Source organism: Plasmodium yoelii (assembly GCF_900002385.2).
Source record: "Plasmodium yoelii strain 17X genome assembly, chromosome: 8".
NCBI classification, from domain to species: domain Eukaryota; phylum Apicomplexa; class Aconoidasida; order Haemosporida; family Plasmodiidae; genus Plasmodium; species Plasmodium yoelii.
The window spans coordinates 427,515-451,607 of record NC_036180.2 but is presented as its reverse complement, the minus strand read 5'-3'; the positions used below and the strand labels follow the sequence as shown (position 1 = coordinate 451,607).

Genomic DNA, 24,093 nt, shown 5'->3' with positions numbered 1-24,093 from the left:
TTTTGTTTATTTTGCTAATTTTTAAGTACTACAAAAAACATGTGTATGTATAATATATGCTTGTATTAACGAAAAAAATATACTGAATTTTCGTACAAAAATTTGAATGAATAATATTTTGTATTGAAAATTTATAAGGACAATTCAGCATACAATTTTTTGTTTGTTCTATTTATACATTTTTACTTATATATAATGCATATACACATAAGAAAAATAATTATATGCATGCTGTTGTTATTTGTAACTTTATCTTTAAGTATTGATGAAATTAAAGAAAATTGTGAAATATAATAAAACATAGTAATATTCCACTCATTTTGGTTATATACATATTAAATGTTTAGCATATAAGCTGTAAGCTTCGTTTGTGTATATTTATTTTATTTATTATATTTTTTCTCACACCAATTTATATTATTCGCTAGCTATACTGATTTTTTATTTTTTTAAGTTTTTTTAATTTTACACGTACACATAAATGCATGTATATTATTCATATATATATCAACCTTTATGTATATTTATTTCTTGGGTTTCAGCAGAATTAGCCCTATTGTAAATTGATGAATATAGAAATATGGATATCAAAACGTCATAAAACGTGTCTCCTCTTTTTGTAGTATATGTATATGTATGTATATGCTTACACTCGAATGGATGTTTACCGTTTGCAAACAAAAATATGAAATAGTGTGAGTTTCATATGAGTTATAGCATTTTTTTGTTATTTTAATTTATTTTGATAAATGCTACATGATTTTCATATTGTATGTAAAATTCAAGGCTTTAATCATGTGATCATGCATATATGGGAAAAAAAGAGACCGCAATATATGCATAAATAAAATAATATATATATGTGCCCATACATATCTTTAAACATTATTTACGTCATTTATGAAAAAACAAAATGAGAAAAAGAGGAAATATAAAAATTTTCGAACTGGAAGAAATAATTTTTATTTTGCTAAATTGCTTAGATCAAGACAAGAAATTGAACAAAGAAGTTGTGAACACTCTTAAGACTTATATTACTTATCATGAATGTGAAATTTTAAATTATGTATTTTCATTTTTACAAATCCAAAAAGTTAGTCATGAAAATCAGAAATATTTGTTATACTTAATATACGACATTATCTATTATAGTGTCTATAATAACTTTAGCAATATATTTGATGAATACTTTGAGAATGAAAAAAAGGAAGATGATAGCAAAAAAAATGAATATAAAAAAGATAATGAAAATAAAAATGAAAATGTAAAAAGAAGCAAAAATGAGAACAACAAACAGGGAAGAGTATCCATGGAGAATAATATTAACGATTATATTATAGATATAAATATATTTAATAACATTATAAAATACACATTTTTTGATGGAGACGAATATTGTTTTATATACAACAATGAGTTTGGGAACAATAATAATGGCCATGATAATAATTATGAACCTATGAAATTGAAAGACAAAATGATTAATGAAAATAGTAGCAATTATAGCGTTCGAAATATCCGTAATATGGATTCGTTAAACTTTTGTGATAATACAAATAGTTTGAACCTTTTTACACATAATAAAATATCCTTTTTGAAATGTGTAAAAAAGGAAATATATAAAATACTTTTAGTTAATAAAAAAAAATTAGCTAGCGATAAGCTAGTTATGTGTTGTACCGATAATATATATAATAAACATAATATAAAAAACTCCGAAATAAATAACATTATTAAAAATATAATTAATTTTATACTTAACGAAATGATATTTATAAAAAAGAATGACGAAAGACATGCCATAATGACCAAGTTATTAATTCTATGCATAATGAAAGAAGATTATTATTTAAAAAAAAAAATAATCGAAAAAATTAATTACTATATTTTGCCAAATAAAACTGAAACTATTGAAGATGATAAAGATAACGATAATGATAATAACAATAGCCTTAGTAACACACCAAAAAAAAAAAATAATAATGATAATAATAATAATAATAATAATAATAATAATTGTAGAATTAATTCCAATGTATATATATATCTAGATTTATATATAGACATATTTATGCAAGTACCTCACCTTTCTAAAAATGTTCTTATTGATATATTTAAAATTATAGCACATTTAATCCACAATAATAGTGATAATACTACTAATAATATCAGCAATAGTAGTAATAACAATAAAAAACATATAGATATGATGTATAAAATATTTTTAAAAATATTTTACAATCTTCATTTTCCTTCCATTTTATATAATATAATTAATATGGACGAAAAATATAAAAATCAGAATTTTATAATATTTCCAAATAAAAACAATGCAAATGTATATATTGAAAATAATGTAATACATTTGTCACTTGAAAATACAAGTGAAGATACTTGTACAACATATACAAGAAATTCTTCTGTGAATTCAAGGGCATGCAAGCAAGTTAGTAGCAGTTATATTTTTAACGATAACTTAAATTACAATCAATTATATCAAGGAAATATGAAAAATAAGGATAATAATATTAATAAAATGATTAGCAATAAGGTTAGTGATGAGGACGTGGTTGTTAAAAATAATGGAGAATGTATTGTGAATTCAATTGACATTGAAACAGAAAAAGAAGAAAGTAAAACAAAAAAAAAAAAAAAAATAAATGAACACTCTTCCTCAAAAGGGTCAGAAAACGAGAATAATATTTTAGCATATTCCAAAGAAAATAATAAGTTGATGTGTCAAAATAATAGTGAAACTTTGGATAAACATGTTAGTAGTCTAAACAGTGAATCGCTAAATGAATTGGACAATGGATTAAATAAATTTAGCGAATTGAAGAATGATGAAAATGAAAATTCATATGAAAAAAAAAATATGTATGAAAATTGTGATGCAATACAAAATTGTAAAATCATGAGAGGGATTAAAAGGAATGGATCATCAATTTCTCCGAGTAAATATAGTGAAATAATAAAATCAGAAAAGAAAGATATACATGATGTATGCATAAAAATATTAAATATATATTTAAATATAATTTTGGATATAAAATATAATAATGAAAATTATACAAGAATACTTTATATTATATCAAAATTATGTTTATATATAAATAATGATGATTCTATAAAAAATGTCTTAGAAATATTTATATTTTATTTCTTTTCATTTTTCAACGCTACTATTAATAATATATTAATACATGATATTTCGAGTATATATAATAATGATTCAAAAATACATATAAATTATATAGCATTGAAAGAGTTACCGAATTTTAATATAATAAAAAGTTTTAGAATAATTTTACAACATTCTTTATCAAAAATAGAACATATAGTAATGTTTACTAATCAAATATTAACACTAAATTATTATTTTTTATATATATTAATTAATCAGAATTATTCTATTAACAATCCAGGTGATATTATTAAAAAAATAACATCGAATTTATATAAGTGGACATATATAGAAATTGTTGAAATTTTTAATATCTTTATATCATGTATTTATACGAATAATTCTGTCTTTAATTTTTTGAATGAAAAATTAAAATTGGACAATAAAATAGATATAATAGCTTCCTTACTTATATTGAAACAATACATCATATTAATATCAAGCGATTTGAGTAATCATAATATAAGTTATATTTCGAATCAGAATATAAAAAAGGAATACGATGTATACAATGGGGATCAAGATGCTTGGAAATCTAACGATTGTTATCACAAGGAGTATAGAAAATGTTTTACAAATTTAAATAGCTTTATAAGTGATATACAAAATATTAATACAAATATAGAAATTATTATTCAAATAATTTCAACAGTATGTGAAAGATTTAATAAAGATTTAAACATTGTATATTTGGTGCTTGAAATTAGCTTACTTTTGTCATATAATGAATATTTCAATTATTATTCATATAACCCTAATGTGATATTTGGTTTGCTCCCAAATATTTATAGTCCTTTAACTGTTATGCGTATTAAAAATAAGAAAAAACAAAAGTTAATTATTGACCAAATAAAATCAAAATCTGTTTTCCAAATCAAGCAAAATGCCATTTCAAACAGTGAAAACTGTACCTTGAATAATATAAATTTTGATATAAACACAAAAAATGATGAGAACAATATTTACAATGAATTTTATAAACAAAAGAAAGATAATATAGATGAAAATACCGAACAAAATGAAAAGATTGGTGAACATATCGAGGAAAACAAAAATAATAAAGAAGAAAACAGTGTAAACGAAATAAAAACATGGGCTGTTGTACCAAACAAATATATAATCAATATATTTCAGCTCTTTATAAATATATTGTTAAACGAAGAAGAATGTTCTAAAATGAAGAATAGAAAATATGGGTACTCAGTTGATAAGGGTGATATAATATATATGAATCAAAATGAAAGTAACAATACTAGTAACAAATTTTATAAAAGTGATAATACTGTTGATAATAATTGTCTAACAAAAATAAATATCATTGCACATAATCAAATGTTTTATGATATGTACGATCACTTTTTTATTTATATGCACCCATCAGTAACTTATATAAAAAGACTAATTTCAGAGGCCTTTCAATATAACTTTTCTATATATTCAGCACGGGTTTTATATCCATTATTATTTGAATATTTAATGAATATAAAAATAAATTATAAAATAGTAATTATACTTTTAAAATGTTTAAACATTATATGCATATCGTTATATAATTATATGAGTATACAAAATTTAAGGATCCATTCAAATTTTCATTTTAATTTTTTAATTTTACCAAATATGAGCCAAATTATGTCAATTCTATTTATGTATTGCTATCACGAAAATTATGTTATATCGTTCTTAAGTTTACAATTAATTTCGATTTTAAGAATTTTTACACAAAATACAAGTATTAAGAATGTTCAATCACTTACCTATTTTGATTTAATGCTAAATATTTTAAAGTGGTGTTTCAAAATAAAAGACAAAGACAATATCAGGAAATTCGATAGTATATTTTCTGAAGAAAAATACAACAGTAATATATCGAAGGAGATAAATAAAAGTGGAGATAATAAGACCATTCAAAAGACAGAGAAAAAAAGGAAGTACTACAAAAGGTTGATAAAATTATGCTATATAAAAATAGCAAAGATTATAAGTAAGAAACTTTTAAATACATACCTTAAATCGTATTCTTTAAAATATGTTAAAAAAGGTACAAACAGAAAGATAAACAGAATAATATCCACATATTTTAATTTAGATGTGGAACAGATTGAAAATCTTATACAAATATATGATATTGATTATAACAATAATGTACCAAATATGAGTACGTCGAATTTGATGAATGTTAATGCTGAAGTAAAGGAAAATATTAACATAATTTTATTCGAAAATTTTGAGTATATAAATAAAAATATACACAAAATTATGAAACTAAGTAGTAAGCTTTTTAATAATTATGTAAAACTAGAAATAAATAGTATTTTTAATCCTCAAACGTATATAATAACATTTTTTTGCATATTAATAGAACAGTTAAAAATAGTTCAGAATAATTTAGAGTTTGAAAATAATATTTTGTTTTATATTAGCACATTAAATATGCTATGTATAATTTCAAAATATTTGCCAAAAAATTATACAAACATATTGATAACAATTTTTTTCAAACTAAATCCAGATGTCTCAATAAATGAAGATGAAAATTTTCTTTTATCACTGTATTATAATTTTTCTTATATTTATAAAACACATATTTTTAATTTGTATAAAGAAAAATGCACAACTTTACATACCAAAAATTGTATTGAGTCTATACATTTAATAAGAAAGGATATTAATAGTATGAATTTAAAAAAATCTAGTGATAACCAAATTGATTTTAATAATTTTATGCTTTTATCAAATACATATAATAGTGACATATCTAAACAAAAAAATATTGAAAGTGTTCTAAACTTTATTTACAAATATATAAAGGTTTATAACAGTAATATTAAGAGTGCTTTTGATTATTTTATAGAAGAGAAACAGAAAAATCAGATGAATAATGTTAACAAAAGAAAACCCAGTTTGCTATATGAGCTTAAAAATACGTTAGATAAAAAAAATCAGGTAATAGAAAAATTAGTAGACTTATTAGAAAGTAAATTAGGAATGTATATTGTTCAAAAAGATATAAATTATTCTATAGGAAATATATTTAAACAAGAGATAATGTCATATTATGTTGAAAGTGTAGTGAACAAAAAAAATGTTGTATGGACGTTATATTTATTAAATAATATATATTATTCCGACATTGCTAATAAAAAAGGTAGTGCATTTTCCTTATTCGGAAAATCAGCAAATGTTATACATTCTGAAAATATACGTAATACATTAATTTTAAGTATGGGAGTGTGTCTTGAAAAAATAACAAAAACTATAAAATTTGAAGATTTATATAAAATGAATCAAATATATGTGAATAATGAAATATTTGCTATTTATGTCAAATGTGTATATAATAACATATCAAAATATAGTTGCCATTTTAAAAATCATTTTTTCAATAAAAAGGAGCAATCCCAAATAAATTATGGTGCAATTGAAAAGGACATAATTCAAAATAGACAAAAATATGTAGAGAAAATGTTTAAAGACGAAATTAATCAACATATAAAAAATAAAAATGAGTTATTTGCATTTCTTAGCAAAGAAGAAAATGCCACTTATTTGAACGATTCTACCAAATTAAATTTCAAGGATGTTATCCAAAAATATGCTTGTAATGAAAATTATTCTTTTTTCATATTCCAACTTTTAGTGGATCCAATTATAATTGCTCTTTATCAAGAAAAGGAGCCATGTTTGCAAAAGACATTGATAAAATCATTGAAAAAAATAGCTAAACAGTTGAAAAAAATTAAATGCATCAACAATTTCAAGGAAAACTATAATAGCCAGGAGGATAATAGCCTCGAAGGGGAAGAAGAAAATGAAAGTATATCAGATTTGAAAAAGGAAAAAAAAACAGAGTTTGCTGATTTATCTCAAAAAATGAATAGAATACAGGATAAATATAATTATATTTCATTTTTGGATACAAAAAATAAGGAATGTATAGTTGATGATATATGTGAAAGTTATATAAAAGATAATAGCATAAATAGTGATAAATTTTATTCGTGTCTTTACTTATATAAATTTATTATAATATATTCTTCATTATGTTGTATATCAAATATTTCTAACAGTCCCATTCCAATATCTGGAGATATAAACATTTATAATGTGGATAAATTCGTCGTATTTTTTAAAAACAGCAATGATAATAATAAGAATAATAGTGGAAATACTTTTGAATTTTCAGATAAAAGTGAATACTATTTTAGAGAAGAAATTATTAAAAATAATAAAAGTGGAAGTCAAACGACCAAAAATGAAGATCTAAATGAGAAAAAAAATGATTCTTTTTATATTAGAGAAATAGATAAAGTGAATAAAAAAATAGAACAAGAATCATTCGATTATACACCATCTTTACAAACAAATAAACAAAATGAAGTACCTAGTGACAACAAATTATTTGATCGAAACATAAGCAATGATTCGTATACAATTCTTTTAAGCTCTCTGAAAACGATTTATTACTGTTTGTATATAAAACAGTATCCTCTGAACATGCAAACAATACTCATAATTTTTGATGTACTTGTAAATTTATTTTTAAAAATTGTATTGGATCAAAAAGATAAAATTCACAACAAACTGATGGAAAATAAAAATAAGGCAAATAAAAGTGACGACGATAAAAAGATAGCTAATGAAGGGAAAGCAAATAATTATGGCAAACAATTTGACACTGATAAAATAAAGAATAAAGAAATCAGTAATCAAATAAATAAACAAAGATCCAAAAAATGGGAGGAAACAAAACGTAAAAAAAAAAGTGATAAGAATACGATCAGTTTTATTGATGGCGCATATAGCATTGAGAAAAAAAATGTTCGTTCAAAAAACGTTGAAAGCGTATCAAATGCTGTTTATGGTGAAGAAATTTATGAAAATATAAACAAAAATAGAAAAAGAACAATAAGTAATGATAATAGCTATACTAAGAAACCTTATATGAATAGTTCAAATAACACGAACCATTCAAAGGATACTGAAGAAATCGAAAAAAAGACATCAGATGCACTTATAGATTCATCTATAAATGAAGTAAAGGGTGAACATAAAATAAATAATATAAATGAACAAATAAGTTATCCTTTTTCAAAACGAATTGTGGAGAATAATATGAATGGTTCGATAGATATATTCAAAGGGAAATATAGAAATCCAAATAGTTCTATAATAGTATATAATAATGAATATATAAAATGGAATAAATCAAAAGAAAATATACTAATAAATAATCGAGTGCGAAAATTGGAAAAAGAAAAATGGATTGGAAAAAATAATAAAATATTTTATAATTTTAGTAAATATGAAAAAGTATCTTTGCTGTGTTTAAATTACATTATTTGCATTCTTGTTAAAACTGTTTCAAATATGAACTATTTTCCCTTTATAATTAAACTAATAAAATATATGCACAATACATACATATCGACAAATATTGATGAAGTTAAGTTTGTAGTGTTCAGAATAATAACAGAAATAGTGATAAATTCCCCATTTTTATCTCAAAAAGGGAAAACTGAACCTGGAAAAAATCATAAAATAAAAGTGGAAAAAGAATCCAATGGATATAAAAGTGAAGAAGTTATGTTGGATGATTCAGATACTAAGGAATATAGAGAAGAAAATTACTTATTAAGAGATGAAGAAAAAAAAGAAAAATATAATAATGAGACTAGTAATGACAATAATAATAAAAATACGGAGGGAATTAAAAGTATACTATCTTATAATTCGTCTAATTTTGAAAAATATATTAACTTAGTTTTTTCTAATAGTAATAACAATATAATACCGAATGATAATTTACTCGATTTAAATAATTCAGATGAAAAAAGGGAAGAAATATTTTTAGAAACACAGCCAGAAAATATAAGAACAAATCCATCAGATGATGATAAAAATAATCAGAACCATTATAGTCACATAAGTGAAGATAATAATAAAAAACATGAAAAAGATAAATTAAATGAAACTACAAAAGATAAAGATACATTAGATAGTTGTGAAGGTGATATTTTTGACATAATTCCTGAAGTTGTAAAACAGGATATAATATTAGATAGCATTAATAATAACTCTCATAAAGGTGAGAAAACAAACTTGGATAAGTTAGAAAATATTAATTTGAAAAAAGATGAAAAGAAAAAATATAAATATGGACAACCAAATGGAAGAAATAACCAAAAAATATATTTATGTGAGTGTTTGGCCTTGCTAATCCCGTATATAAAAGATAATGAACATATAATTCGATATTTTAGTATTTATTCTATTTGTATATTAATAGGAAAATTAAAAGGGTTTAAAATTGTGAATAAAAATCATTTTATTTATTTTTTTTTAAACCCATTGGATATCATTATAAATATGTTATATAAATTGGATATGGTTAGTAACAGAAGAAAAGGAAAGAAATTCACTAGCATAGAAAAAAAGAAAACCTATATCAAGGGTAAAATTATAAAAAAAAAAACAAAGACAAATTTAAGTATATCCTTCGAAAGGATCATTGATAAAAATAAAAACTATCTAGATGACAATACAAATTACGACAAGGATGGAAAGTATAATTATGAACAAGAAATAAAAGGTTCAAAAATGTTAAATATCGAAAATATAAATGAAAAATGTTTCGACAGTGACAACAAAATTAATGAAGACTCTAAAAATATGTACTATAATGAAAAGCTTATCAAAAGATGTGCTATAGGTGAACAATCTAATAAAAATTTGAATACTATGTCTGATAAATTATTGAAATTATGTAAAAATAAAAAATATGATTACAAAAAAATAAACAATTTATATAACATTGAATTTTACAACAATTTTTGTAAGTCTATCGAAAAGAAAATGGAAGAAATATATAACGAGAAATACCAAACAAATATTACCAAGAAATTAAGAAAAATATTTGTAGATAATAAAAGAAACGAATTAGACATAATTAAAAATTACAAAAAAATTCCTAACATAATTAACTATATAATAAATGAATATTTTACAGAAAAAGAGAAGAAATCATATATAAATTCCCTTTTCAGTTGTATTCATAATAAAAATAAAAACGTATCAATTTACGGAATAAATTTGCTCATGTATAATATATCGAATAAGAAAATTGACAAAAATAGTATTGAAACAGTTATGAATAGAATATTCAGTGAGTTGTATTATTATACTAAGGAAAATGTATTAATAAATGTGAACAAGAATATAACAGGAATAAATAACGATATAAAAAATATAAATGAAAATGACAATAAGAATGACAACAATTCCAATAACCCGAAGGAACATACTAGTGAAAAAAAAGAATTAAATGAGACGTTAGAGGTGTATACAAATATATGTTTGGAAATAAAAAAGAAAGAGGAAAAAAAAAATATTTTAGAAAAATATTTATATATAATTTTATTAATGTGCAGAAAACATTTTTATGTTATTATAAATAAATTATGCACATTACAATCGAAATATAATTATGAACATATATATTTTATATATATGATATGCAATAATGAAATATTATTATATAAAACCTTAGATTATTTATTTTATATTTTGAATAATTTGAATATACTTAAGCTTAATAATAATCTAAGCAATATATTGTCTCTACTATTTCATATACTTAAATTTAGAAATAAATTTATAAAAAAATATTCACAGAAATATTATGTTGAATTATTTTTAATAGTCTTTTATGTTCTCGGTGTTAAACAATTATCTCACATAAACACTAGCCAAGAAATTGATAAAAGCGAACGAGTAGGAAATAACAAATATAATAGTAATTTCAATAGAAATGGTAGTATAATTTATAATAATTTGAATATAAAATCAGTATTTGAAAATTTCAGTCTAGACAAAACGAATGTCTTGGGCAATTATATAAAAATGGTGTCTTCTAGTGCTGAAAATGATAACAACTACGATGATGATAATAATAATGAAACATTCGGAAAACAAAACTTTTACGAAAATGAAAAGAAATATTATAATGCTATTGGAAGTGAAACAAATGATGATAAAGATGCACGGGAAGGAAATAATGAGAATATTGATTATATGAACAAGATTGAAGGAAAGATATCTTCAGAATATAATGAGGGTGACAATAATAATGATATAGAACGAATACAAATAGGTACTCAAAATAATGAATGTCCAAAAGACCCAATTTTTGAAGAGAAACTAACTAGTTCTCATTTTTTTATAAAACGAAATGGTGAATTTAAATTTACAAATATGAAAAAAATATCGAAAGAAGAGTACAATAAAAAGATATACAAAAATTATACTTGTAGTATAAGTGTAAATAATAGTTTGAATTGTTTAAATATAATAAAAGAAATCTTAAAATTAAATAAAAAGAAAAAAATATTAAATTATTACAAAAATAATAATCTCGAAAAATTATTATATTATAAACATTCGTTTGAAAGTGGATTAATAAAATATATATATGTATTTTTAAAAAATAATAATGATTGTTCAAAAACATTTAATTTTTTAAATTTTTTCATAAAAAGTAATAATATAAATTATATAATAATTTCCTTGATCATATTATCTCAGATTCCTTTGTGTATATTTGCACTGAAGGATAGAAGAGATGTTATTTCTGCCAATACTTCAGAAAATCCATCGACAGTTAGCAACTTGACAACAAATCTAAAAATAATAAAACCAATGATTTCAGTGTTGTATTATATTAGCTGTAAATATAAAAACAGCTATGTTACGAAATATTTGCACATATCGTTTAAGAACTTATTTATAATATTTAAAGACATAATTAATTATCAAAAAAATAATAACATGGAAATATTCTCTCTATGTATAAACGAAAAATATGCTTTAAACATATTGAACTCTTTATTTATTAATTTATTCAATAACGATAAAAATTGTATTAAAAATGCTTTAAAGGCTTTCAAAGAGGCGTGTAAGTATGAAAGCAAATGTTGGCCATCAAATGCCTGCGCTTCCTTTATAAATACCTTATGTAATCCGAATATTATTTTTATATATTTGAATAGTAATGAAACTATGGAAAAAATATATATATGCAAGATATTGTGTGAGGTTTTTAAAACAATGCGTCGCGAAAAGGAAAATATAATCAGAAAAAAAAATGAACAGCAAACTTTTGTTGAATTAAAATCTCATCATAACTCTATGTCCAATTTAAAAAAAAAACACATTTATGAAATTGCAACATATTTAATGATACATTTAGTGGATAAAAGAAAAAAAGTTTCCCTAAACGTTTGGTTAGCTCTAAAGGAATTGATAAAATTTAAATTCTCTGATCATGCAAAGCCTACTTTAAATTATTTTTATTATAAAATGTTTGTATCGGATGAAGAAAAACATGCTTTTGAGGAAAATCATAAATCTACTAAAAAAAAAAGAAAAAATATGAAAAACAAAAAGAACCAAAAAAGGGATCCTCCCATCAATATAAATAATAATACGAGTACAGATACATTTGTACAAAAACACCCCCATAATGTTGATGAGCAAATAAAGGATATGAATATGATATATTATGGCAAAAAAAAACACATATCTGGTCATAAGACACAAATAGGTGATACTATAAATAATCCGCCATGTGAAAATTTTTTAAAAAAAGAAAAAAGAAATAAAAAACTGAGCATAGGAAAACGAGCGTACAATTACACCGACCCACCCAATATAATAGTTGAGGAAGTATATCAAAGTGCCAATTTAAAAAATAAAAACTTATTTGTTTATAACACTGATAAAGGTAACAATACAAGTGAAAAAAAAATGCCTATAAATAATGATAAAACAAATAAAATTGAGAAAAATAAAACGAGAAAGATAACAAAAAAACGAATATACATCACTACAAGTAACAGTGATCATGATGGGATAAATAAAATGAATAAACAAATAGACAATAGTGAATCAGAAAATACGTACAATAATAAAACCCAAAAAATTAATATGTATTATTACAAATTATTCATTGAAATATTTATACCCCTTATAATATGCATAGATACAAAAATATCACATCGAAAAAATATGTTCATAAGTATATATAAATACTTGACTGATAAAAAATATGAAGAAAATCATGCTCAAAATAATTCATTGTTTCAAATTTGTGACCATACTGAATTATATAATATATTTTTTAGTGAAATAAAATTAAGCCTAAAAAATATAAACAGCATATATCGAGCTTATATAATTTTACTAAATAGTAGAAAATGCTTTCATAAAAAATTATGGAATATTAATATGCCCATAAGTGAAGATGTAATGAATATGATAAAGGAGTACAACTCAAAAAGCACCAAACATCGAGCCGAGTATGTATTATTTGGTGATTTAAAAAATTATATATATGCACAAAAAATGAAAAGTGAACAAAATGATAATAACAAAAATGAAGACAGTGGAAAAAGTAAAAATATAGTAGTAGCTAAAGATTTTACCACTTCTATCACAAATTCAATAATGAACACATTTTCTGAAACCTTTAATTATTCATATGATAGTTTTTTTGGGAACAATGATAATTTAAGTAAATCAAATAGCGGAGATATTTCTAAAAATAACAAAAAAATAACAGATAATAATCAGAGGGAACTCCAAAATTATTTAAGTCAAGGTGAAGATAATGCCTATGAATATAATAGTGAAAAGTCTGAATCAATTCATAATAACAATATAATAAATAATGAATCTAAAAACGATGAACTACATAATTATGAACAAACTGGAGACAGAGAAAAACAAATAGAACAAAAGTCACATACTTTAAAAAATAGTGAGGAAAAACAAAATTGTAACACAGATGAAAATTTAAATTCCACAAATAGAAAGAAGGAAACAAATCATAGTAATATTCGAAATAGTTACAGTAGTGAACAAAATAATGGTATCACTTTTGAATCACAACTTAAGGGAAATTTGAAAAAATATATTACATCCTTTAATAAAAATATCGGAAACAGAGAAAATTACTGTATTTATATATCTAGCAGTGATGAAGAGGATGAAATAGAAAAAAATATCCCGGTAAACTCTGAGACTACAAAAAGAGAAAATACTACAACAGTCGATGAAGATGATTCTAAAAGAAAGGAACGAACACCAATGAAAAAAAAAGATGTTTTAATAAGTTACTACGAAAATCAGAACTATTTAAAAAGGAAGTTTAACAAATTGGAACAACTAAATAAGCGTTATAATTTTATTAATCAATTTAAAAATATACAAAGCTTAAATATAAATGACAATTTATTGCACTGGATAGAAATATTAAAATTCTTAAAAGAAGATCCTCCCCAAGTTATATTATCAAAAGATAATAAATTTGTTGAAAATTTTGATTTTTTTGAATCATCACTTATTTGTTCTTTAACTGTTATAAAATTAGTGTCTTTAAAATTAAATATTAGAAAGTTGTATAAACTGGCTCGAAATAGTATGCTGATTGATTCGGAAACTTATCAGAAAAATACTGAGGATGAAAATACATATGAACATAAAATAATGAAAGAAATGTATTATATGCACTTATTATATATATCAACAAAACTAGAAGCTCTATCATCGACAATTACTAAACAGTTATCTACATATTTGCAAGGGGATAAAACGGACCTACATTTTCCTATAATTAAGTCATTGTCAATTCTTTCTATTTTGAAACCGTATTCCTAATCTCCATTAAATTTTGATTTGTGATATATTTTTTTTTTTTTTATCTTATTATAGTAACCACATCATTACCATAATAATATATAATTTTCCATTTCATATTATTTTTTTTTAACATTTTATATGCTTTAAAAAGGGTACCTATGGCACAAGTTTTAATAAGCTTGATCACAATAACAAAAAATTGTAAATAGCGAAATATCGAAATGACAAAAAAATAAACATATTATGTATATAATACGTATTCAACGCTTGTATATTTTTTAACTAAAACATTTTGAAAAATAATATATGCCCACGTTTATGAGACATTGTACTGTGTAGATGAAATGTATAAGCCTTAAAAATATAAAAGTTGAAATAGGTCATCAACATGAACATAAAAAAATTGGGTAACGGAAACAGAGAAACATAAAAATGATTATGGGTGTTTACATAAAGCATTAAAGCGCACAAATATGCATGCTTGTACATACCCACTTTGAATAGTATATGGAGTTTCATCAAATTTTCTTAGTATGGATAGCATATGCGGTTTGTATATTTGTATTTTCTGCTTATTTGGTGGTGTTTTTTCACAAATTTAGAAACTTTTTTAAGTGAGTTTCCGTTATTCTTCTTGAGCATACTTTATAACACAATTTATAAATTTCCTAACCACTGAAGATTTGGCATCATCAACATATGACCATTGCATTAGTAGGGAATTATTTCCATCATGAATTGCTCTTAATGAATGAAAGGACAAAAAGAAAAAACAATTTTGATGAATTTTAACATTTTTAACAATAATATGTTTTCCTAAAAAACATATACTATTTTTATTTTCAGTTTTTACAATTTCTTGAAAAAATGTAATAACGAAATTGTAGAAACATTGATAAGTTATATTAATTTCTTCTTTAAATCTTAAATTTATTAGAGGCAAATTTATATTTTCTTTATCCTTTATATATACATGCTGTTTTTTTTTATCACTATCATTATAAATATTTTCTATATTGAAACAGCAACTATTCCGAACATTTATGTTAGTTTCACTTTTTAAACACCCTTTTAACTCCCCTGTAATATTTTTCTCATTTTCATTAGAAAGGATACTAAAACTTTTAGAATCATAACAATCCATTTTTGAGTTCTTAATTTTGTTATTATCAGCTAAAAGTATATTATTAATAGGTTGTTTTATATGCTCATTTTCAAAATTTTCCTGATTTATATTATTATTATATTTTTCTCCATGTCCTGCGATTTTTAACACTTTTGAAGAATTTATAGAAAGATGTTCACACTGCTCTTCCGATAAAGTATTTGCTTCGTTAATTTCATTAAACTTTCTTTTTCGTGCTTCAATTGAAGATGATAAATCGTTAGTGTTATTTTTATCATTTTCCATAATGTTAATATCAGATTGTATATAATTATTAAACATAATAGATTTGTTTTTCAATAAAATATTATTATTATCAATATCGTTAGGATTGTCGTTTTCATTTTTTTGGTTACTATTCCCTTCTTTCGTTGCGTCGTATTGTTCAATTACAATATCGGTAACATTTTTTTCATTCATTTTGTTCATTTTTTTTTCTTTTTTTGTATCAAACATATAATCAAAGTCAAAGTGTTTGCCTTCACGCCAAATAATCATTGGAACATGTTTTTTCTTCAAATATTTGAATAAAAGAGATTCAGAAAGAAAAAAAAATAATGGCTTTTCTTTAATAGAACGATATAATATGTAAGCAGTAAAGGGAATTTTTATATTTCCATTGGGTGTTAAAATATTAACTTGAGCACCTTTAATTTGTCTAGCATTTTTATATAAACCTTTTGAATTTTTTTGCTTATTTAATTCAACTTGTTGAATAATATTATTATATATTTTTCTATCCAAATAAACATAATTTATATTATATTTACAAAAATTGAATTGACAATTTTGTCCCATATATGGACATATAGAATTAATATGATATTGATTAGATATATGTTTTGATAATTTTTCCATTCCATTTTTATCTCCATGTACAAATATAACATTTTTTGGCATAACGTGCTTTATTAATTGTTGTATGCCATTAGAGTCTGCATGTGCAGAAAAAGATAAATAAATTATTTTACAATTAACATATACATATGTGTTTCCATCTAATAATATTTTTTTCTCTCCCATAATTAATTTATGCCCAATAGTACCTTGCACACAATAACCAGGCAAAATTATTAAATTGTTAGGATTACTAGCCCATGCTTTAAAGGCTTTTAATGCTAAGCCAGTATGCAACATCCCTGGAGTAGCAAATAAAACCATAGGTCTATTTTCATTTAAATAATTATTTGAAAATTGTGAAATGTTTGAAAAATCAAATAAATTTTTTACTTCAGTTGATACACAATTATTACTAATCCATGAAGAATAAATCTTGTAATATTTATTTGCATTTTCTGTTAAACCACATCCAAAATATATAGGGCAATTTATTTTCATTTTTTCCCAATATTCTTCTAATAATATAGATAATTCTTGTGCTCTACCAATAGCAAATACAGGAATTAAAACTTTACCACCTTTATGTACACATTCATTTACTAAGTTGCATAATTCTAGCTCAGATGATTTTCTAGTTGGTCTGACATAAGAAGCATATGTAGATTCAGATATAAATATTTCAGGTGTTAAGACCGGGATTTTAGTACTACCTAAGTGTTTGTCAGGTATAGTATTATAGTCACCTGTATATATAACACTAATATTGTTTACTTCTAATCTGTACATACAAGCCCCTAAAACATGCCCCGCATAATATGGTGTAATAGATATATCACCTAATTCATAAGTTTCATTAACTTGCAAACCAACTACTTTATTTATGCAATTATATATATTTTCTTCGGTAATATTCCAAGGATCTTTTTTTATACAATTAATATTATAATTTAATAAATCATCCGATTTTTCATTAAGCATTTTTATTTGCTTTTCTAAATTTTTTTTTTCCCATTTTATATCACTTATTTTACAACCATCTAATAATAAAACTGGACTAAGAGCTTTTGTTGGATAACTCATAATTATTGTCCCTTTATATTGTAATATTTCTGTGAAAAATGGTAAAGCTCCTATATGATCCATATGAAAATGGCTTATTATTACACAATCAATTATTTCATTAATTTTTTTCAAGTTATTTATTAATTTTTCTTTATCAGATATGTTACTATTAACTATACTTATATTTACTTCGACATTCAAATTGTTCTCTTCATCAATTTTGGGAGCTCCTTCCATATTACTATTCCCAACCAATAAATTAAAGTTGGGATATTTTCTTTCATCTTTATATCCTACATGTGAACCACAATCAAACATAATTCGTCTGTTTTCGAGCTCTACTATCACACAGGATCTTCCCACAGTTTGCCCAGCCCCAAGAACTTTTATGTAAACAGTGGTTTGATTGTAATAGTTTGCCATATCTCATAAAATTATGCAATCCAAACGTATTTTGTTGTGGAAACTTAAGCAAAAAAGAGAAAAAAATGAACTCATAATTTATAAGCGCATGCCATGAACATATTTATTATTTTTGTTTTACTACAAGTAGCGAAAATAAAATAGCTAAATTGTATTACAGTATGTTATTTGATTTGATAAAATTTGTTGCGCAAGAATAAATCCATTTGCGCTTTAAAAAAAATATATTAAAAATTTATGATGACGATGTTGTTATTTACATTGATGAATTATAAACTTCATATTTGAGTAATTTTTGTTTTTTTATTTTTTTCACATTTTTTTATAATTCTTTTTACCTTTTTCAAACAAATAATTGTAAATTTAAATTTTTCATTAAACTAATTTAATGTAAAAAAATCAAGGGGCATTAAATAAGCATGTTACACTTTCGATTTTATTGTATGAGTTACAGTGCGCTTATATTTAGTATAATTTAAAGTAGGAAGCTAAGCAGCGCAAATAGCTGTGTCATATACATATATGCATATATATATATATATATATAATTAAGCAATTGGAATATTTTTTTATATTCGAAATATAGCACATATATTTTATTCAAAAAAGAGCAAATATAGGATATAGAATTATGTTTATGAAAATTAATATTCTCCATAAAAAACAAAAAATGGTGGAAAGTCCCTTAAATAGTTCTATATTTAAATGTAAAAAATATTTGAAAAGATTCAAGGGAAAAAATATAACATAAAATGCCCACAAATAGGTGTATATATATATAATACAAATGATATTACTTATAAAAGCAAAGGCGTAATATGTCTTATTATATTTCGTGAATATTATATATATTTACTTATTTATTTGTACAGATGTATTTAAAGTTATTGGGCATCCCTGTATGTGTGAATGTGCATTGATTTAGGACTATCCATCCTTTTTTTTTGTTTTTTCCCCTTTTTTTTCTTCTTACTATGTTAAAATTATTTTGGGGGATATGCATTTTTCTAATGACCATTGAATGCATGAAATATAATTATAAAAATTCAAATAACTTATTTAACAATCATAAAATAAACAAGAAACCATTTTTCATTAAATCAAGGTTACCACTAGATAAAATAAAAGATAATCACACATATGATATAAAAACATGGACAAAATTGGGAATAAAGCGCTATACCAATAAAAAAAATAATGAGGTATACTCATTTATAAATAACAAAAATATAAATTTAGAGACAGAAATTGGGAGGAAAAAAATTATCATAGCTAACTGGAAATGTTATTTGTTAAAAGAAAAAGCATATAAACTAATCGACAAATTAACACAAATTAAATTTTCAAATTATATTGATGTAATTGTATCCCCAAATTTATTATTTTTACCTTATCTTCATGAAAAAATAAAGAAAAACGATTCAAAAATATTTCCGTGTTCTCAAGATGTAAGCTTAGTAAATGGCTTAGGGGCTTTTACAGGGGAAACAACAGCAAGTTTGCTACGTGAATTTGGAATAAATTATACAATAATAGGACATAGTGAAAGAAAAAAGAGTTTTTTTAATGTTGGTGAAAACATTGAACAAACGGCATTGAAAGTATATAATGCAATTAATTCCAAGTTAAAAGTTATTTTATGTGTAGGAGAAAATTACACAAGTAGGGAATGCAGTTTCCCTTTTCAAAAATTTAGGGAATTGCTTTCTGTAAGATAATTAAATATTAAAAATAAAAGAAAATGTGTCATAATGTGATGCACACACAAAACATAATACATATATATCGATATTCATAGAATATAAATATAACTAGCGATTTAACATATTTTACTCATATTCTTTTATATTTTTTCACCTTTAGCTAATTAAGCAAAAAATCCCAAAAGAAGAAATTAAAAATATTATTATAGCCTTTGAGCCCAGATTTGCTGTAGGAACTGGGAATCCTGTATCATCGTCCAATCTAAATAATTGTTGTTTTGGTATTCTTAAAAAATCAAAATTTATAAAATATCATAAAGTGATGTAAATAAAAAAAAAAGTAAAATTCATAATATTTGTGCTACATCAAAGCGAACAAAATATTCAATTATACTTGTTCCTCACTATGATCATCTCGTTTTTTTTAATGAATAGATATAAGAAGAGCGATATTCGATGAACTTGATGAAAATACAAGCAAATGTATAAAAATAGTTTATGGCGGATCTATAACAAAATCTAACGTGCAGGTATATTCTTCTATACATGCTGAAACGTCGATACTTATTTATTTTATTATATATATGTTTTACTCATGTCATTATTATATTCCTACGAATTACCATTGTAATGCATTTTTTTTCTTTTCACTCCTTGTGTAGGATTATATAGAAAACACTTCAATTGATGGTTTTCTAATTGGAAAAAGTTCGATTGACGAAACATTTATCGACATAATAAAGCATGCTGATAATTCTCATCATGCATAACAAAAATAATTTGATATAAAAAAATATATCAAATATATATATACACATCACTTATATTTGTAGTTGGTAGTACCTTAATATACGATACATATTTTGATAAATTATAGGGTTATATAATAAACCCAAATTCATTTTTTTATTGTTAAATTTTTTATAGTATATAATTTTCCACATTGTTAATTTAAAAAAAAATTCGTTTTTTATTTTTAGTATATGAAATATGCAACGTAAAAAAAAAGACAATAAAATAAACAAATGAAAAAGTTAAATTAGATATATATAATAAATTAAATAACAAAACGAATAATATCATAGTTCTGTACATGTACTTATTACTTATTAAAAAATTATCAAAAGCATTTATAAAAAATAATGAAATATTAAGAATGCAAAGTATATTTTGTTAAATTAGACGAAAAATAAGGAATTATATATATATGTTATACAATGGGAATTTACATAAGGATGCGAATAAAATGGTCCCTCTTAATAAATATCCACAACATCGCGCCCAGGCGCTAAGGATTGAAATTAAGCTTATCCATCACAAATACAATGATATGTGATAAGTATATATATAGTACAGTAAAAAAATTATATTTTTATAATTTTAAATTTCTTCATTTTTTTCATATTTTTTTTTTGTTTTTTCTCTTCATACTTTCTTTGTTGCTCTGGTGACATTTTACTAAGTTTTTCATTTTCCTCCTGTAACTTTTTTGCTTTTTTTTTTTCTTGTAATTCTCTTAATTCTTGTTTTCTTCTTTCGTCTTCCTTTTCAACAATACTCCTTATTTTTTTTACATTATCTCGTGTTTTTTCTGATAGATCAATGCAATGACAAGCATCGATCATGTAAATAGAAAAGTTGATTAATGTGCGTAAATCTTCTGGATTTTTGGGGATAACAAAACTTAAAAATAAAAAGTTATGTTTTTCTATTTGCTTGTTATCTTCTTTTTTTTCAGGAATTCTATTTTCCACATCATATAATGGTATATCGGTGATACACATATAATTTATATATTTATCATAAGTATTTAAAAAGTTTAAAATTTTTCCACTTAGCACTAGATTGACTATCTCAGATGAGTCTGCTTTAATATCATATATTTTTTTTAATTCTGATTTATCCATTAATTTTGTATATTTATTTATATTTGGAAAACGGTAATCAATATTTTTTTTTTGATGTTTTTTATATACACATAAAACATTTTTATCGAGCTTATCAAAGTTGACAGCTATATACATAGTATCATGTTGGTTTACAAAATAATTTAAAAGATAATATCTCCAAATACATTGTCTTTTAATTAGGCTTAAGTTTACAAAATAATAATTACAATTTTTTCGACCAGTACATTGAAAATCATAATTATGATATGATCTTTCCAATAAAAATGATTTATCATCACCAATTTTTGCAAACTGTTGTAAAAATATATCTTTACAAGTTCGTAACCAATAAAGGGCGATCATTTTATTTGTCTTCCTTGATATGATTGCATTAGCAATAACAATAATTAAAATAAATATAAAAACTGCTATTTTCGCGTAAAATGCTTTCTTATCTCCTCTATACCATGAATATAAATACAAATCATGTAATCCATGCATATTATGCATATCATTTTGTATTCTATTACTTGTGCTATTCTGTATATTATCATGTAGTGGATTGTCCACGTTATCATTTATAGGACCTAAAAGAGTGAATTAAAATAAAAAAATAAATTATCATAAGAAAAATGTAATTAAATATAAGTAGATGTATATCCACGTATGAGGTGAGAATATATTTTGTTTATTTATTATTGTATAAACTTGTAATTAGTATTATTAGCACGTTAATAACAATTTCACATAATTCTCGAATTTCTTACCTTCATTTTCTATCGGATCACTATTCTTCCTATCGGAGTCATCGGAACTGTCCATAATAATTATATCATCATCTAATAAAAATAAAAGAATAAATATATATTCATACACGTATGAATTTGTACATATGTATGTAAACCAGTTTAAATAATGAAATTAAATTTGGAAGGTGTTTTCACAAACAGGTGGATATACATATAAGCCTATGCTGGTATATATACTAGAGATATTCATCAAAACAACTAATTTCACAAATATACATTATCATATGGAAATTTACCATTTTTCTTTGATTGGCCCAAAAAACAGGAGATATATACGATAAAAAATAAAACAAATATTCTAAACTTTTGCATTTCTGTTAAACGGTCAAAAATATGATAATTGAGTTTATCGGTATTATTTTATATATTATATTATTATTATTACTATTTTATTTTATGTTAATAACTAAATTGTATATTGATATTGTTTTCTTTTATATAAATATTAAATGATTCGTATTATTCATTTTCTGGAAGCTTGAATAGAATCTATAATTTGCTAAGGGAGTGTTACATAAGCATTATACTTGCATATGTATATATATATGTATCTTTCCCCAGAAATATCTTTATATATTCACACCCTCTTTTGTATATTATATAAAATATGTTTTTTTTTGATTCATTGCCTTCTTTTTGTTTTTTTCCTTTTCTTGGAATTATTCGAATTTTTCTGTTCTTCAAATGGATATAAGTATTATATTATTATATTATTTTTGTATTTTAAAAAATTATTTTTCTCTTTCAAACCTCTTTTATTTAATTATATTTTTAATTTTATAATAAAATATTATATATTATTAATTAGTCATTTTGTTATAATTTATATATTTTTAAATGAATAATATTTCCTTTTTTTTTCTGTTTTTTATATTATTTTATATACGTGTAACGGATATAATGGCACGGAAATATTCAAAGCGGATTAAATATTTCCATACAAATATTCATAACATATATATACGTGTAAGAAGTATTTTACACTCTTAGATTTTGACGACATAAATATCCTTATAAATTTAATGCTATTTATCATTCCGTAGACTAAAACGTGCATTATTTTTATATGCAAGCCATTATTTTGTGATGTCCTAAAATATTTATATTACTATCCCTATTTCCCCCATTTTTTAATACAAGTTTTCCAAAATGTAGGAAAACGAATTTTTTTCAGTAATTTGTTTTTTAAAATATATATAAATAAACCTTTAAATTTCTTAAACAATTTTTGTGTGAAACAATGCTGAGATCCATAATTTATTTTTTAGATCACTATATTTATAATTAAAAAAAGGAAAACACGCATAGATCTACATTTTAT

The 24,093-nt window shown here is 23.0% G+C and overlaps 4 protein-coding genes across 4 annotated transcripts; 2 read left to right on the top strand and 2 right to left on the bottom strand.

The window, feature by feature from the left end:
• Positions 1-913: 913 nt before the first annotated feature.
• PY17X_0809900 (conserved Plasmodium protein, unknown function) lies at positions 914-14,899 on the top strand (the record flags this gene model as incomplete). Its single annotated transcript, XM_022955665.2, has 1 exon — positions 914-14,899. The coding sequence occupies one exon, from the start codon at positions 914-916 to the stop codon at positions 14,897-14,899; it is 13,986 nt and encodes a 4,661-aa protein (XP_022811912.2).
• Positions 14,900-15,506: 607 nt separating this feature from the next.
• Positions 15,507-18,371, bottom strand: PY17X_0809800 (cleavage and polyadenylation specificity factor, putative; the record flags this gene model as incomplete). Its single annotated transcript, XM_721611.1, has 1 exon — positions 15,507-18,371. One exon carries the CDS (start codon positions 18,369-18,371, stop codon positions 15,507-15,509), a length of 2,865 nt encoding a protein of 954 aa, XP_726704.1.
• A 974-nt stretch (positions 18,372-19,345) lies between these two features.
• On the top strand, positions 19,346-20,844 carry PY17X_0809700 (triosephosphate isomerase, putative; the record flags this gene model as incomplete). Its single annotated transcript, XM_022955664.1, has 4 exons — positions 19,346-20,080; positions 20,235-20,355; positions 20,510-20,604; positions 20,737-20,844. The coding sequence occupies 4 exons, from the start codon at positions 19,346-19,348 to the stop codon at positions 20,842-20,844; spliced, it is 1,059 nt and encodes a 352-aa protein (XP_022811911.1).
• A 594-nt stretch (positions 20,845-21,438) lies between these two features.
• Positions 21,439-23,084, bottom strand: PY17X_0809600 (conserved protein, unknown function; the record flags this gene model as incomplete). Its single annotated transcript, XM_721609.1, has 3 exons — positions 21,439-22,550; positions 22,731-22,802; positions 23,009-23,084. The coding sequence occupies 3 exons, from the start codon at positions 23,082-23,084 to the stop codon at positions 21,439-21,441; spliced, it is 1,260 nt and encodes a 419-aa protein (XP_726702.1).
• Positions 23,085-24,093: the final 1,009 nt, after the last annotated feature.